We start from the raw sequence: 18,374 nt of genomic DNA, 5'->3' as shown, positions 1-18,374 counted from the left end.
AAATCCAAAGTCTCTCAACTATGGGCGCCAGTAAAATACTTTCTTACTCGAAGAGGGAAAAATCAGGGCATAGTTACAATCAAATCAAAGCAAACCCAAATTCCAGCCTTTCAAGGTCTGGGATCCACTCATGATCTCCAGCCCCACCCTCTGCAGCACACATAGCTTGTCTTCTAGACTCTGGCGGGCTCCACTCTCCTGCTGCTGCTGTCCTTGGTGGTCATCCCATGGTACTGGCATCTCCAAAGTGCTGGGGTCTCTGCTGCAACTGGGCTGCACTTTAACCCATAGCCTCTCATAGGACTCCTCATGATGCCAAGCCTCAACTTCTTTGCATGACCCCTTCAGTCCTCGGTCTTCAACTGAAACTCAGCCTCGGGCTGCACCTTCACCAATGATCTCTGTGGCCTCTCACAGTACCAAGCCTCCGCTATGCTCCATGACCCCTTCATGCCTTCAAAACCAGTACCACCTGGGTGACTTTTACACATTACCAAGCCTGGCTGCCAGCACAAAGCATAGCTTCTCTGTGGAGGAAACACTTCCTAGAAGATTTCACCTCAGTGATGTTGCTCTCTTCTCAATCACCGCTGGTTCAGTCCCACTCCGGTTCCGGTGGAGATTGCAGACTCTAAGTCAGGTCATTGGCTCAATCCTGGTCTGCCAGTGTCCCAGGACTGGGTTGGCTCCCAGGACTGGATTTGCTCCTGACTTCTGCTCCCGGTGGAACTTGTTTCCTCAGGCCCTCTCTGTCCTAGGTGTCTCGTTCAATCTCACTGCTAATTTCTTAGCTCCAGCCGAGCAGCATCGAGTATCCCAGGAGAGCACAGGTTTCGCTTCAGCAGTTCTGGTGTCTTGTTAACCACAGCTGATTCTTCAGCCCCTGCTAACCAGAACCACAGAATCTTAATTCAGTATAACGAACAGCCCCAATAAAGTCTTCCAACTTCCTTCTGAAAGTTCACAAGGCAGGCCTCTACACTGTTCTCAACAGTCTTCTTCCAAGCTCCCACAGAACATCCCACAGCTCTTAATATTCAATGACTCTTGTAGCCCAGAGTTCAAGGCCTTTTCCCAATCCTCCCAACAACCCAGTGTGTCACAGCAATACCACACTGGTACCAGTTTGTCTCAGGGTTTCTATTGCTGAGACAAAACAACATGACCAAAAAGTGTTTGTTGGGGAGGAAAGGGTTTATTTGGCTTACACTTCCACATTGCTGTTCATCACTGAAGGAAGTCAGGACAGGAACTCAATAGGGCAAGAACCTGGAGGCAGAAGCCATGGAGGGATGCTGCTTACTGACTTGCTTCCATGGCTTGCTCAGCCGGCTTTCTTATAGAACCCAGGATTTCCAGCCAAAGGATGGCACCACCCACCATGGGCTGGATATTTATGTGTTTAATTGCTTTGGGTTCCATTATGTTTAGGAAAGTTCTGGTCACTTTGTTGATGACAAAGGCTTCCTTGGAGAAACTGGAGTCTGGCTGCCCTTGAATTGGCTTCTTGACCCAGCCCCAACACTGAGCTCTTGGTTAGTGAAAACCCTCACCCTGGTGTATGTCACTTTCAGTTCCTCACCTCCTATCCTCAGTACTCCTGTCGCTGGGGTCCACCCTCAGCAAGGATGTGTCAAGTTGAGTTTGGTATACCTGCTGGGCCTTTAGAAACTTACCTACTGATCCCTACCTTCTCTTGACTCTAAATCTCCATTCAGCCTCGTTTTGGGGTTTGAGCCTGATCTCTCTGCTCTACTGCAGAACCCTCATCACAGCCAAATGTTGTGGCCATGTCTCTGGCCAAGCCTTGGTACACACAGGCAGAAGGATCCTTACAAGTGTGAGGCTACCCTGGTCGGAGTAGTTAGTTCAATTTAAAAAACCAAATCTAAACAAAGCAAAACCCTCATTGCTATAGTCCCTCTGCAGTAAAGGCTCCCTTGCTTTCATTAAGGGGTGTCACAAATAAATACCTTACTGAATATATCTTAATTAATTTTTAAAACATTAAAAAGTGAAATGAGCTAGAAAAGGCTAAAAGCAATAAAGGCTATTTTTGTTTTTGTAGTCGTTGATGTTGGGTGGTGACTAGTAACTACAGACCAAACCCCGGGCAGGATTATTTAGACAGAAAGGAGCCTTTCTTCTCTGCTTCTTCTTTCTCAGCTTGTCTCCTTTAGCTAATTTTCTTTCTGTATTTGAAAACTAGAAAGTGATTTCTTGTGAGCTCCGACATTCCATAAACCTATTGTATTTGTGGTACGGATTTGTGTGTTAGATGGTCTTTGTACCATAGTAGCCCTCCTACGAGATACTGCTATCATAGTATCATATTTATATTATAGTGTTTGTATCATAGTAGCCCTCCTATGAGAGACTGCAGGGAGCATGGCAGCCAACAGGCAGGAATGTCTCTAGATCAGTAGCTGAGAGCTTACATCTTGATCCACAAGCAAGAAGCAGAGAAAGAAAGCTAACTGGGAGTGGCATGGGCTGAACGCCCATCCCCAGTGACACACCTCCTCCTTCCAGACCACACCTTCTAGTCCTTCCCAAACAGTTCTACCAACTGAGCCTATGGAGCCCTTCTCATTCAGATCACTACACCAACTCATAACTCATCCTGTAACATTCAGTTCAGGATTATTTCTTTCTGGGACCTCTTATGAACCAGCCACCAAACTCTGATAGAAATTCCTTGTCTGTGTCCCATAAGAACTGTTTTAATAGTTTGTTTTTAATATTTTGAAAATTTTATTGACAATTTCATATGTGTATATGATGTATTTTGATTCTATTCCTAGTGAACTTTCCTATCCCCCTCAGTGTTCATTAGAATGCTCCATAATTTCCTGTGAATAGGTCTGCCTTGGTCACTTCTGCCATAAGTCTTTAGAGAGCAGAGATCAAATCTTAGTCATCTTTGTATCCCACAGATTTATCATAGTAGTGATGACAAGTGGCTGGCCCACTGATATTGTTCAAATAAACAAAGGTGTGAATGAAAAGCTTATTTAGAGATATTTCAAGGTAATTTTTTTAATGATTATGTTTTGCTTTTGCTTTCTACAGATATTGGTATCAACCTGACAGATCCTATGTTCAGAGGAATTTATAGGGGGGTGCAGAAGCATCAAGGTAAATGTTTCTTTTACTAAGGCAACTTCTATGAAGACAAACTTTCTGCCTCAAGATAGATCTTGAAAAGCATAATCCACTCTTAAAATTGAAACATTAAAGAACTTGATGTAGCTGAATAAAGTCTAAAAGTACAGCACTCAGAAGGTAGAGGAAAGAGGATAGCAAGTTTGAGGCCAGCCCGAGCTGTGTAGTAAGAACTTGTTTTAAAACAAGACCCCTCACATTATATGTCAGATAAAACAATAAACCACATCAAACAAGCCATGTTGGTAAGCCATTGTTTTGAACAGCAGGGCATGCAACCTAACAATTACTTCCTGTCCGCATCAGTTTATCAAGTTCTTTTTCTCTGTGAATGAGTCTTGGCTGTCCTGAAATTCACTCTGTAGACCAGGCTGGCCTCAAACTCACAGAGATACACCTGGCTCTGTTTCCCAAGTGCTGGGATTAAAGGCATGTGCCACTACTGCCCTATTTATCAAGTTCTTAAAAAACATTTTCAGGGGCTATAGTTGGCTCAGTAGTTAAAAGAGAGCACTTACTACTCTTGTGAAGGACCCAAGTCCAGTTCCCAGCACCCACACTGACACTGGCAGCTCACAACTGCTTATAAGCCCAGCTTTCAAACCTCTGAAGCCCTTTTCTGGCTTCCAACAGCATGCACATTCATGTGCACATATCCACGTACAGACACATACCCACGTAATAAAAAGTAAATCTTTTAGAAAGGAAGAAGCATTTTTCAGCCAAGGACAAAGTGCAGTGTCATTGAAGAAAAGTGTATGGCTGTTTTTTCCCCCTATTTTCCCCTTCTCCCCTTCCTGTTTGTGTCTCTACTTAGAGACCTTTTAACATAATTAATAAAAACCTAGAGACAGATATTGGGGTTCAAGCTGAAGATCAGAAAAGCAAAGCAGCCAAGCCACTAGAGAGTTCTCACCTCTACAATACTCAGTCTAAATGGGCGATCCATCGAACCTCAGACTGAGACTGAGCCCCTGAACTCCTGTCTCCTCCCATCTTATATTCCTCTCTAGTACTGGGATTAAAGGCATGCACCACCACCACTCAGCCTCTATGGCTTACTAGTGTGGCTGCTGGGATTAAAGGTGTGTGTTACCACTGCCTGGCCGGTATGGCTGACTAATATGTCTACTGGGATTAAAGGTGTGTGGCACCACTGCCTGGCCTGTATGTGCTGACTAGTGTGGCTAACTTTGCACTCTGATCTTTGGGCAAGCTTTATTTATTTATTTATTTATTTATTTATTTATCTATTTTTTAAATATTTATTTATTTATTATGTATACAATATTCTGTCTGTGTGTATGCCTGCACGCCAGAAGAGGGCACCAGACCCCATTAGAGATGGTTGTGAGCCACCATGTGGTTGCTGGGAATCGAACTCAGGACCTTTGGAAGAGCAGGCAATGCTCTTAACCTCTGAGCCATCTCTCCAGCCCCCAAGCTTTATTTATTAAACACAAATAATATACCATTATAAGACCTAGTATATAGGTGGGACCAGAGAGTTATATCTTAAAGATTAAGTGTAGGCTTCAGCAGAAGCAAGTGGTTTGTATTATCATGTAAGCTCATTTTCCTCCCAAGTCCTAAGACTGCAAGCCAGCGACTGATACAAGCTCTGCAAGTGCTGTATCACTAGGCCATGTCTCCTACGTGCAAGGTCACTGATGAGGCTGTGAGGTGACTAAGCAGGAAGTGGTGGTGACAACACATTTTAAAGGCAGCGAGTCTACAACAGACGTGTCTCCTCACACTGCCTGTGCTCACTATGTATGTGTGAATAGAAACATTGATTTTGCAGTTGAGGATGAGAGAGTTCGGTCCAGCAGTAAGCCAAGTCAGAAACTGCGCTTCTCTAGAGGTGGTGGGTAGCTTTTCTAAATACAGGCAATGTCCCTGTCACTCGAGACAACAAAAATGCTTTCTCAGGTCTCACCACAAAACTTAACTCTCCTACTTCATTTGGACATTTGGATGATATGTTTATATGTTATTTATATAATAAAATTAACTGTTGAGTAAATTACATTCTGCTTTCCTTGCCCATGTAGCATTTAGATTTCATGCTTTGCTGTTGCATGTATATATGCATGTGTCTTTGTGTGTGTTTCTGACATAAATTATGTAGTGTCAATTGTCACTACTACAGTTGTGCAGTTTACAATCTAGCCAGCCTAGCTGCTGTACTCAGGATAAGATTAACTAAGGTAACCTTTGTCTCAAAGTTGATAGCTACTTTAGAAGTAACAATAATTGAATCCTATTTACATTTACTAGGATGATTAAATATGAAATTAATAATCAAGTTTTTATATTTTATTTGCTGCCCATTTGTTTCTGGCTGTAACACTTGGCTGGGGAGCTGGCTCAGTGTATAAATACAGTGCTTGCTGTGCAAAGCATGAAGTCCTGAGTTCAGACCCCAGCACCCACGTTAAAGCTGAGAGCAGCAGAACGCATCTGTAATCCTGGAGTGTGGCAGGGAGACAGGCGGATCCTGGGGCTTGCTGGCCAGGTGGTCCATCGGAAACAGTGAGCTGCAGGTTCAGTGAGAGTCTCAAAATATATGCTAGACAGTGCTAGAGGAAGACACACAGTGATGCCCTCTAGCCTACACGCGCGCATATGCATGGAGACACCCACGCGCACACCCTCTCATATACACGGAAATGCAAACTTAGATACACAGCACATCAGTTGATTGTAGTCATTGAGTTCATCTTTAATTTGGACCTCCTGACTTCTGCCATCGTCTCCTTTTTGATCAAAAAATAAAAGTATAATTAAGTTATTCATTATTCAATTTCTTGTTTTATACTTTTTTAAGGTTTTGCAACTCGAGTTTTACTATATTATAGCGAAATAGCACTGACTTGGCTGTGTTTTAGTACATGATTAATTTTTAATTTTTATTTTGAGAGAAAAAATTATAGATAATATCTATATATTTTCTAGGTGTTCTTAATATGTGATTTTTTTCTTACACAGATGACTTACAGGATGTAATAGAGAGAGCTATCCAGATTGGTGTCAAAAAGGTAACATCTGAATTTGGTTATTATTAAATTTCTTTGTCTCTAAAATTTGGTTAAAATGCTGCAAAGTAAAAGAGAAAGAGCTGGTAGCACACACTTAGGAAATATTTCTGCATGTAAAATAGCAGGTAAATAGAAATACTTACTCTGGGGCTGGAGAGATGGCTCAGTGGTTAAGAGCATTGCCTGCTCTTCCAAAGGTCCTGAGTTCAATTCCCGGCAACCACATGGTGGCTCACAACCATCTGTAATGAGATATGGTGCCCTCTTCTGGCCTGCAGGCATACATGCAGACAGAATATTGTATACATAATAAGTAAATAAATAAATATTTTTTTAAAAAAGAAATACTCTGTTCACAGCTGTTTATAGTGCACAATCCTCAGATTTGTGATGAGAAATGTGACAGTGTCTGTGATAGAAAAAATAAACCTAAAACAAGTACTGGATGCAAAGACAACTCTGAGTAGATGCCATCCTTGGCATGTGTTAGAAACAGTCATCAAAACACATGCATACACTGCCACACGTGGTTAGCTATGGCCATGCCATTAGACATGCTTTAATTTTAACAATATAAAATTCCTAAAGTTTTTAGAGTTTATTGTTATTATTAATTAATATATTTATTTATTTTATATCCCAACCAAAGTTTTCCCTCCTTCCTCTCCTCCCACTCCCTCCTCCTACCTTCCCCATTCCCATCCACTCCTCCTCTAATAAGAAAGTGAATATTAACTAGCTTACATCAAATTCTTCAAGTAGTTCTTTACCACCAGACTAGCCCACACCTACAAGAAACAGACTCATATTCCAAAGCATAGTGTCAATTCACTTTGTAACTATTCTAAGTTAAGCACTCTCAGTTCTAAAACCTGACACGACTAGATAACTTCTGCAGTCTCCGACCACAAGATTATATTGATTATCCAGAAGTAGCGAGAAAGGACCAAAGGCATGTGAGCTCTCCATCATATGCTCACTCCCTCGTGATAAATCATTTGTGTCTGGTGTTTTTCTGCAAATGCTGAAGGGTCCCCATGTCAGCAGGAGCACTGCACTCACTTCTGGTTGAGCACACACACACACACACTCACACACACACACACACGTGTAGATGGTAGTGGAAACAGGAGCAGAGGCAGACTCACTGGGACTTACACTGAGTTCCTTCCCAGCAGCTGTGTAGTGGTGATTAGAAATGTGGTTTTGGCATCACAGACTTGGCTTCCAGTCCCAGCTTCCTCCTTCCTAGCTTTGACACTTGGACTAGTCCAGACTTCAGTTTTCTCTTCCATAAAAGAGGAAAGTTTTAAAAGTATTTAAGATAAGTGTCCTGTGGGTTAAAGAAAATCCTGAGTATGAACAAGTCATCATGATGTGTGTGGTGACATCACCACTGCCAGGTCAGGAGCATTGTATCCTGGGAGAGGAGACCATGGCCTAGGCTTGCCCTTCCTTTCAGAGGTTATTTGGAGAAGGTATATGTAATGTATGTAAATTTGGTTAGAAACTATTCTACACAATTGGAATTTTGTATGTGGACAGTTGTAGACAGAAGTTTCTGTTTACAGTCCCACAACTATTCAGCCCCAAATAAACACACAGAGGCATATATTAATTATAAACTGGCCTATTGCTCAGGCTTATTACTAATTAGCTCTTATGACTTAAATTCACCCATAATTCTGTCTCTGTTTAGCCACGTGGCCTGGTACCTTTTCTCAGTAAAGCATTCTCATCTTGCTTCCTCTGCTTCTGGCTGGTGACTGCCTCTCTGCCTTTCCTCATCCCAGAATTCTCCTAGTCTGGTCACTCTGCCTATATTACTGGCTGGGTACTTGGCCAATCAGTGTCTTATTAAACCAATATAAATGACAAATCTTTACAGTGTACAAGAGCCCCACAGCAGGCATCTGGTCTAGTTTTAAAGAATTAGTGAAGAATAGTTTTCCTGATATCTTAAAATTTTCTTAAATCCTATGTTTTATGGGCATTTGAAATTTTAATTAGGACTGTATATCCCCTGTATAGATGCTCAGTGGCTGGTCATACTGGAGGTTTAAGTTGCTGTATGACACCATCTATTTTTCATATGCAATTCCACCTTTGTTTTGTGTGCATTCTCTTTGATGTACACCTACAATGAATTCTTTAGCTTAGAGAGACTTTGCAATATGTTTTAAATAACTAAGTAATCAGTGTCATTAATTCAAACTTTAGGAAACTGTACATTAAACAGCACTGCCTTGGTAGTCACCTTTGACACAGGGTTCTTTAATTTTGTCTGACAGATTAGCAGAGATGGGCAGCCTAACTATCAAGTGACTGTAATGGCTGTCTGAAGTATGCTGATTTCTCAAGAGCCATGAATTCGTTTTACAAAGAATTGTCACTTCATTAATGTATCAGTTTTTGGTCTTAGAACCCCTCTACTTTCTTTAGTATTATGGCGGAGCCTCTAAAAAGCTTTTAGGTGGGTTGTATGTATTATATATGTTATATTAGGAATTAAAGCAAAAATAATTATCAACTCATCTTAGAATATGATAAACTATCACATACAGTATATTTTAATGACAAATACCTATTTTCTAAACAAACCTTAGCAGCAGGGGATTGTGCTACATTGTCTCTGAAATGGCTAAGTTAGACAACCGCTGCTTTGCATGTCATTTCTGGGGTCAGTTGGCTGTGATACTCTGTCAGGTGGCATCTGAGTGACCTTCCTGTACGTTTGAGATGGAATGAGACTGAAGAAAATAAGAAACATTTTATATTCTTAAAGAAGCAGTTTTGACTTCCTGGGAGTTCCCAGCCCATACTGGAGACTTGTTAAATTAACCAACACTGTTCAGTTACTGATTTCAGTGAACAGAATTTTGAATTTGCAGGTCTCTAGCTAGTCTGTCTTCTGTAACATATAAATCGTGTCCTCAGGAGACTTGGGGGTCTAGTAGAGACAAACATGTGAATACACGTTACTGTTTAATGCAGGAATCCTGTGGGAGGGGAGGGTGTGTGGAGAGGAGTCAGGTAGCACTGTGTGTCGAGATGATCTTCCCCCTGAATGGTAAAGGAAGGGGAGGTGTAGAGGAATGGGGGGAGCAAGTGAAGCGGCCCCAGTGAGCCGGTGGGGGGTGTTTGGGGAACAGTTGCTGATGGCCCTGGAGAAGTCAGCTTCTTTACTTCTTGCCATTTCAGTTTATGATCACAGGTGGAAGTCTACAAGACAGTAAAGATGCACTGCAGTTGGCACACACAAATGGTACCCTCTCCTTACTTTTACCTAAACAAAATGTGAATTAATTGATTGTGAAGAAGTCTTTCTGAGAACTGCTGAAGGTTGAAATACAGAGAATGCTGACTATAGAAATGGCAGGAAAATAGATTGATTTTCGTGGATCATGACTATGACGACAGAGTTTAGACTACTCTGTGGTATATCAGATGTCTGGAAAAACATTGTAGTACTTAACAGAGATTAGGATTTCAGTAAATAATGGTAAAGTTACCCACATACATAATTTATCTTCAAGTAATTCTGATATAAAATTTTATGTGCGTATTTTAATGTTTGATATGAATTGTTTTATTTAAAATATTTAACTAAAATTGTAGAGGATTATTGTTACTGAACATTTATTTTGTGAGTCAGACTTTGTGTAAGGCCCCGGGGTTTAAGTAATAATATAATATATTACTCTTAGGGCTAGAGAGATGACTTGGCGTTTAAGAGTATTTGCTGCTCTTGGAGAGGATTCAAGTTCAGTTCCCAGCAAGGGGCAGCTGCCCACAAGATGCAGCACAGGGGATGAGGCATCTCTTCTGGTCTCCACGGGCACTCCTCAACACACACACCACTAAAATGAAAATGCGCTGCTCTCTGGGTGCTCATACATTCCATGCTTATTTCAAATCTTAACAGCTTATTTGACATTCATATAACTGTTTTATATGCATACTTTGCTAGAAATCTAGAGATTAGGCAGTCCACACATTTTTTTAAAGTACAGCTGTGTTTCTTTTATGTATGAAATCTTATCAAAAACTGTTTTTTTATAGAAATCTTTTAAATGCATGCTTTTCTTTCGGCTGCATTTACTCTCAGTCTTAAAAACATGAAAACAATCGTCTTCCAAGGACCTTTTGAAGTATGGGGGAAGATTTTCTTCCATGCTTTGCATTCTCTAACAGTTTTGGTTTTGAAATTCTTCTCCCATCTTTATTACTATTCTTGCTCCCACTAAAGAGACGTCTGCTGGTCCTGTTACCTGTGGGAGAGCCTGAGGAAAGCTCAGTACCCTTCTTTGAGTTCGGCTGCGAGTTCCTGTTGAATTCCTAAAACAAACAGAACTGGGTTTCTCAGTTTAGAGACCCAACCCAGGGCACTGTGCATGGTGCATGTGATATCCAAGCACTCTACCGTTGAGCCATTCTCCCAGCCCTGATACACCAGACTTCTGGTTTGTGTTTCTTACTATTGAAGCTACTAAAGGTTTGGCCTCCAGGTAGGAGCTTTGTTTTTTATTGTAAAAGAAGTCTCCCTTTCCCACTCCCTAAGTCAGTCCTGCAAGTGCCCATGGAGACCAGAGGTGTCAGATCCCTGTGGAGCTGGAGGGACAGCAGGTGTGAGCTTGTCTGGCACAGGGACCAAGCTCTGGTCCTCTCCAAGAGCAGCAGGCACCTTTAAACACCTCCCGTCTCTACTGCTAACCTTTTAAAGGGAGGTACATGGTGGTTGTCTATTAAATACTTGAGTCGTGATGGCATGTAAACAGTAAATATAAAAGACAAAATTGGGTGCTGTTTGGCAGGACATGGAGCACATTTGCTGAAATTGGAACCAAAGAAGATTAGCACGGCTCCTGTACAAGATGATATGCAAATCTGTGAAGCGTTCCATATTTAAATAAGAAAAGATAAAATTAGATGATGATATTTTAATAAATCATTTCACTTTCCATTCTCAGATGCTTGATATATGATCAGCTTTGGAAAGAATTCATTGACTATTTTATTAATACATGAAGTTAGTTTTTATATGCACATCCCACTTTTTAACATATTTAGAAATTCTTGTTTGTTTAATGTACATATTTCTGGAATTTGAATTGTTTATAGCTATCAAAGATAAGTTGAAATTGCCCTTTTCACTCATTTTAATGTGTTAGCTACTAATATGAACAATATTCTGAAAAATAACCCTAAGATGTGGTTTTCTGTTAGACATGTTTTTCAGTACAGTTGGGTGTCATCCCACAAGATGTGATGAATTTGAAAAGAATAGCCCTGATGGTTACTTAGCAGGATTGCTGGACCTTGCTAGGAACAACAAGGACAAAGTTGTAGCAATAGGGGAATGTGGTCTCGGTAAGTGCAAACCTCCACACTTAGCATTCTTTTGAAAATAACTGCTTGTTATGTTCAAATCCTGAATAATGATTATTCTTTCTTTTAAAGATTTTGACCGCCTGCAGTTTTGTCCCAAAGATACTCAGCTCAAGTAAGGAAATTTGTTGACTTGAGAAACGGTTGTAAACTCCTAAGAATGATTTTTATTTGGCACATGTGGTGTTAGATATCAAGGTGTGGTTGCTTCCTCTGGCATATATCAAGAGTTAAGTGAAACAAAGACCACACATCTTGGCATGAAACTAATAATCCCCAGCTAATTAATCATTGGATCTGATCCGAATGATAGAACAAAGGGATATGTTCTGTATCATAGACATTTTGGTAGTGGTGGCAAGAGATATATTTATGCACAAACCATCTACCGTTTGTCCACTGTTTGTAGTTTCTTATATATGAAGAAGAATCTGGATCAGATTACCTCTTAATAAATTTTGTAATTTGATTGGGGGGGAGCATCCATGACACCTGATGTGATGACTTGAGAGACTTTTCACATTATACTGCCAGGGGTGTTAGAGACACTATGAGACCTATCCCTTGAACACCATGTAAGCAGTTCACCTAACCTGAAAAGTTCACAGATTCACACTGGGACAGAAGCTTCTCAGGCCATTCCTCTGCTCTAGTGTCTGTCTGGTTCAGGATGAGCTTCCTGGGCCAGAGACCGGATCATGAGAAGCTATGTTGCAGAGTCACGCAGGATACCTTGCCCATATGGCCTTTCTTCTGCAATGAGTTTAAAGTGATTCTCAAGTGCCACCTAAATACTGCAGACCAGATTTTGGCTCCATGAAAGTATTGATAGTGTACACAGGTTCTGTTTCCTTCTCTGAGGATAGCTCCCATCATGAGTGTTAGAACGCAGTATGTGTAGCAGAGTATGATTAAGCTGTAACATACATCCAAGTGTCTGTAATAGAGTGGAGCCCGGTCTATTCTGTAAATGATTGCTGTGTGCCTCTTCAGTGTGATAAGAGTAAGCTTGGCTCTTCGGCTTTTATAGCCAAGAGAGTCTATAAATAATTGTTGTAGGCTAGTATGTGCTGTCAGGAAAGTGTATACGCTCGAGGACTTGCGTTCAATTCCTACCACCACCACCACTAAAAATAGAAAGTGTATGTCTAGAAGATGGATGAACAGGGGAATCTGGAATGTCTTGGCTAAGGTGACAGCATGATATTGGTCTCTTCAAAAAAGGATAAGCTAAAAACAAACTACAGCAAAAATATTGATAAAATTGCTTGGCAGTTTTTAACTTGAGATTCTAAAATGTCTATAGAAGTAATAATCTCATTTGGATTGTTGTCAAGAAGACAGATATCCAGGACCCCCCTCCACCCCATCCCACCTTGCCCCCCCCCCGCCCCCGTATAGGCTAATCTCTCCTGTGTCCATCAATTTCAGTATATCTACCTAAGTATATTGAAAATACACAGTAGGGGCTGGAGAGATGGCTCAGCGGTTAAGAGCACTGCCTGCTTTTCCAAAGGTCCTGAGTTCAATTCCCAGCAACCACATGGTGGCTCACAACCATCTGTAATGAGATCTGGTGTCCTCTTCTGGCCTGCAGACATACATGCAGACAGAATACTGAGAATACTGTATACATAATAAATAAACAAATCTTAAAAAAAAGAAAAAGAAAATACACAGCAGACTGGTGTCTTCCAGTGTGTTGAAAGCATACACCAGGTCTGCTCGTGTAGTTCCCTTGGTGTCTAGTTAAGGAAGGTGGTGCTCTCTGTTTCCTGTATGGATAAAAGGGCTGTAATTTGATTTTTACTGTATAACTTATTGTTTGTGGAAGAATTTAGATCTTGACCTACACTTTGTGTATGCATACGTGTGCACAGATACACATGCATGTGGTTGCATATGGAGGTCAGATGTCAGTAAGGAGTTGCCCGTTTTGAGGCAGGGTTCATAACTGGGACCTGGGACTCTTCTTTTACGTGGATATCAAATTCAGGATCACATGAATGACCGGAAAACACTTTATTTACCAAGCCACCTCCCCAGGCCAGCTATGCTTTCTTTTAGTTTGTTTGTTTGTTTGTTTGTTTGTTTGTTTCTTTCTTTCTTTCTTTCTTTCTTCTCCTCTTTCTCCTCCTCCTCCTCCTCCTCTGTCTTCATCTTATTCGTCTTCTTTTTTTTTTTTTTTTTTTTTTTTTTTTTTTTTGAGACAGGGTCTCCCTGTAGTCCTAGTTGACCTGGAATTCATTATGTAGACTTACTGAACTCCTCCTGCTTCTGCCTCCTGAAGGATTAAAGGCATGCACCACCACACTTGACTTTTTTATAGCATGTGAAATATTAATCTAGTATATGTTTTGTTGGTTTTATAAAAAACATTTTCCCCTTTATAAAAGTATAATAGTTATTGCGTGTGAGAAATATAAGTAGATACACCTGTAATGGGTAAAGTATACTGTCTTCAGAGAGTAGGCCAGAGGTGGGACACAGTCTTGCTGTTCCCTGGTTGTCTATTCTTTTGTACGTTTCAGTGTTCTCATTGTTAGGATGAGGATGCCTCTGTTCCTCTTTTTTCAGTATATGATGGGTAAAGTCCATAGTGCATACCTGGACAGATTGAGATTGACTACTCAATAATTACTGCTTCTAAAGGAAAATGCCAGCTGTGGCTTTCATTGAGGGTTTTTGAGGAGGGCTTTAAAAAAAAATACATCACATCACTGTGTCCATGCATATGCACGTGGAAGTCGGGAGAGGCTGTCAGATCCCCTGTACCTGCAGTTACAGGCGCTGTGAATCAGCCGTCCTGTGGGCGCTGGGAACAGAACATGGCTCCCTGTGACAGCAGCAAGTGCTGTTAACCAGGGAACCATCCACCTCTCCAGCCCTGAGAAGCGCTCTTTTAGAGAACAAGAAGGTGAAGCAAGGAATGGGAACAAGAAAAAGGCCTGCTTTGGTTATGAAAGTTTATCTTTTGAGTCATAGCAGTGTTTCTAACTTAGATGCCCTGTTCCACTTGCCCTGGACACTTTTTTTTCTTGGGGCTTTACAGTGTTAATATTATGTAGGTCTTTTTTTTTTTTTTTTTTTTTTTTTTTTTTTTTTTTTTTTTTAGCAGGCATCAGACAAGATTTGAAAATATTACCATGAGGATACTTAGGTGACCCATCCAGGCTGTCAGCCAGCTGGGAGAGGATTACTGCCAGTGTCACACGCTGGGCTTTTCCACCCAGTCCTAACCAGGAGCAGCTGTGCTACGCAGCTGCCCTTGGCAAGTTGTCCTCAGCATTGACCCAAGCTATCCGAAGTAGGACTCAACCCGAGTAAGTCAAAGCTGTGACGGGATGGGCAGCTGCGAACCACGAATGATTGCCGTTTATGAGCCGGAAGGAGTTATAAGTCAAATAAATACAGGAAGCTTTTGACTCTGGTCAGTTCCTGCTCCATAACTTAATGCCATTTGCTGGTTGGCTTTGTTTTTCCACTTTGACAGGCAGTTATTTGATGTTACATACCGGCTGTCCTCAGTGTGTACTGGTAGTGTGTTTTTGTTTTGTTTAGCCATGTGGAACTTTTCTTTTCAAGATTCTTATTTTATTTTTGTGAGGGAGCAGGCCTGCCATGTCATGCAAGTGGAGGTCAGAGGCCAACTGTGGTGTGGACTTCGTCCTACTTCGGTGTGTGCTGAGGATTGAACATAGGCGGCAGCTTTTATCCTCATCATGCAGCAGATCTTTTACCTGCTGAATCATCTCACCAGCCCCTGCTTGACTTTGTTGTTTTGTTTTGTTTTGTTTTGTTTTGTTTTGTTTTGTTTTGAGACAGGGTTTCTCTGTAGCTTTGGGCCTGTCCTGGAACTTGTTCTGTAGATCAGGCTGGCCACGAGCTCACAGAGATCCGCCTGTCTCTGGCTCTCTAGTGCTGGGATTAAAGGTGTGTGCCACCACTGCCCGCCAGCACTTGACTTTTTAAACATTTATTTTATGTATATGAATGGTCTGCCTGCATATGTGTGTGCAGTACCAGCAAAGACCAAAAGAGGGCATCAGAGCCCCTGGGACTGCAGTTACACATGGTGCTGGGAAGTGAACCTGTGCCCTGGAAAAGCAGCCAGTGCTCTTAACCATCAAACCATGTCTCCAGAGCCCTCCACACATACACCACATACTCTTCATGGGACCTGTTTAGCTTAAACTCACGGATCTTTCTTCCTCTTGAATTATGTAGAATTCTCTGGGCACATTATAGGCTTTTGTTATTTTAATGAACTATATATACATTTACCTAGTCTGTGACAGAAAGCTACTTTCTAAACTGTTTAGTTCTATAAAACAGTGACTTGGTCATGTGGCTGAGCCATGGGGTGAGGTGTGGTGAGCACCTTGGGGAGATCATTGCCCGTGGTGTATAGCTGCATGGTCACATTTACACAGCAACAGAGCACACTAAATGTTGGCACATGTACTACTTTAGTAGCTGTGGAAGATGTGGGTGGTAGTAATTCTTGGGGTTTTTTTGAAACAGGTTTCATGTGGCCCAGGTTGGCTTCAAACTAATTAGGTAGTTGCAGATCAGCTTAAACGTCTGATCATGTCTCCACCTCGCAAATGCTGAAAATGCAGTCCTGATCTACCACGCCTGCTTTCAAGTGGTGCCGGGGATTGAACCCAGGCTTTGTGCATGCCAGACAAGGACTCTTGGCTCTGTCCCCAGCCCTCCACTAGTAATCTTAATCTTTTCTTCCAAGTTTTTATATTTCCTAGCCTGCAAAATGTCTTCACTTTAACTGAAACAAAATCACTTTTGCTTACTCTAGCTCAGCAGGATTAGTTAATAAAGACATAGGTCACCAATTTAAATGGAGACACCGATGGACATAGTGGAAATCGATTTGTAATCCTAGTAAATGAAGCATCCCGTTCCAGAAGCTAAGTGGCAGGAAAGAGCCTAATGGTTTTTAGTATCTATTTTTCACTTCCATATTCCCATTTCTAGATAATAAAATTCCTTTAGTTAAAACTTATTTGATATATGTCTAATAGTAAAATAAAATTTTAATGTGGAAATTTTCTTGCATTGTGCAGATATTTTGAAAAACAATTTGAACTGTCAGAACAGACACGGTTACCAATGTTTCTTCACTGTCGAAACTCACATGCCGACTTTTTGGGTGAGTTAAAAGTGAAAACCATGACAGTTTAAGAGCTGTGTGGCAGTTAGGCTGAAGAAGCTGAAAGCTGTTGTTGTTTAATTCACAGACATAATGAGAAGAAATAGAGACCGGTGTGTGGGTGGAGTGGTAAGTATCAATGGCTGTGTTAAGTGTGGGATACATAGATATGTCTGTGTTATTAAGGTTGGCTTCGGCTCACTCAGATACCAAAAGTAAAGTTATTGAGTCTGTTAGCTGAAAGACATGAAAGTTTACTGTTGGGTTTACGGGCAGATGGTGTATAAACAGTTAACAATTTTAGTCACACTTGTGTCAAAGTACAGGAATGAGTGCCGAATTCTCCCAGGAAACAGTGTGAGTGAACACAGCTATTAGTGTGCACTCTTTCCCACCGCCCCTCCGGCGTGCTCTTCTGTTTAAATGTGACACAGACCAGTGCTTAGAGCATCTGAGAATAGTCCGCCGTTTGTTCACGTTTGCTTTCCTCGTTTGCTAGCTGGTAGTCGTTCTTTTTACTCTGATTTCTCTGATTTGAGCTCGTCCACTATGATGCATATTCTGTTCTTAATGTTCCTCGTGTGGTGATTTTAGTCATTACTCTTGAGACATTTCCCATAAATATTTTCTACTATCCCTTGGCTGTTGCATCTCTGATAGTGATCTAGTCATTTTGGATCATAGGCTTCAGTAAATAATCTGCCTTAAAAAATTACAAGCTGGGTGGTGGTGGTGCACACCTTTAATCCCAGCACTTGGGAGGCAGACGCAGGCAGATCTCTGTGAGTTTGAGGCCAGACTGGTCTACAGAGCAAGTTCCAGGACAGTTAGAGCTGTTACACAGAGAAACCTTGTCTCAAAAAAAAAATGCTCACATACATAAAATTTCAAATGCAATTTCAGGAGATTCAATGACCATCTCTTGGGGTAAATGTTGTTACTTAGGTCTTTAAGTCACAGTCCCATTGTGCCGATCAAGGAGATAGGACCTAACCCTGAGCATTTTTGTGACTTTGCTCGGAATACACTTGTAATTTGATTACATTTAGTGTGTATGTGAATGTGTACAGATCTGTGCCATGCTGTGTGTGTAGTTCAGAGGTCAGCTTGCTGAAGTTGGTTCTCCCCTTCCATCATGTGTGTCTCAGGAATTGAACTCTGGTCAGTTGGTACCTTCACCCAAGGAGCCATCTCTCTGACCCTCATCTGTTTCCAGGGCTTCCCCTGCTCGGTGTTTCATGCCCCTAGCAAGAGGCATATGTCACTCCCTTGCTGCTCTCATGCTAATGGTGCCTCACACATCTCCTCTGTAGTTTACTAAGTCTGTGCTCTGTAATTTCCCCTTTAGGAGCTATACTTAGGAATTGAGAAAGGTTTTAATTAATGACCTGGGCATTACTGATGGTATTTATTGTCATTTCTAGACTTCCCACTCACTCATTTTCTTTATTTCTAAGAAAAACTTTAATCAGATGAGTCTATAACTTCAAAAAGTTAATACCAGGAACAGCAAAGCCAACTGAAATATCTGACTTTAATAAAAGAAATTGCCCAGCCGGGCGGTGGTGGCGCACGCCTTTAATCCCAGCACTCGGGAGGCAGAGGCAGGC

The 18,374-nt window shown here is 41.4% G+C and overlaps 1 protein-coding gene and 1 non-coding gene across 8 annotated transcripts in view; both read left to right on the top strand.

Moving 5' to 3' along the window:
- The window catches only part of Tatdn1 (TatD DNase domain containing 1), a 33,174-nt gene that overhangs the window by 4,578 nt on the left and 10,222 nt on the right, over positions 1-18,374 (top strand). For 5 of the 7 annotated variants that reach the window (XR_005286934.1, XR_006020886.1, XM_038343286.1 and 2 more), the window contains exons 2-8: positions 3,073-3,138; positions 6,157-6,206; positions 9,408-9,471; positions 11,433-11,576; positions 11,667-11,709; positions 16,679-16,764; positions 16,853-16,893. Coding sequence is in view for 5 of the 7 variants with exons in the window: in XM_038343286.1 (XP_038199214.1) it covers positions 3,073-3,138; positions 6,157-6,206; positions 9,408-9,471; positions 11,433-11,576; positions 11,667-11,709; positions 16,679-16,764; positions 16,853-16,893 (494 nt within the window). In the remaining 2 variants the exon portion in view is untranslated. Of the gene's footprint in view, positions 1-3,072; positions 3,139-6,156; positions 6,207-8,497; positions 8,680-9,407; positions 9,472-11,432; positions 11,577-11,666; positions 11,710-16,678; positions 16,765-16,852; positions 16,894-18,374 lie in introns of those variants that run through there. The other 2 variants (XM_038343287.1, XM_038343288.1) reach the window with 2 other exon arrangements.
- LOC119824171 lies at positions 11,007-11,115 on the top strand. Its single transcript, XR_005287091.1, has one exon. It is a non-coding gene; the product is annotated as a U6 spliceosomal RNA (small nuclear RNA).

Source organism: Arvicola amphibius, chromosome 9 (assembly GCF_903992535.2).
Source record: "Arvicola amphibius chromosome 9, mArvAmp1.2, whole genome shotgun sequence".
Lineage (NCBI taxonomy): Eukaryota > Metazoa > Chordata > Mammalia > Rodentia > Cricetidae > Arvicola > Arvicola amphibius.
Note: the sequence above shows the minus strand (reverse complement) of the source record. Positions and strands in the feature narration are given on the sequence as shown.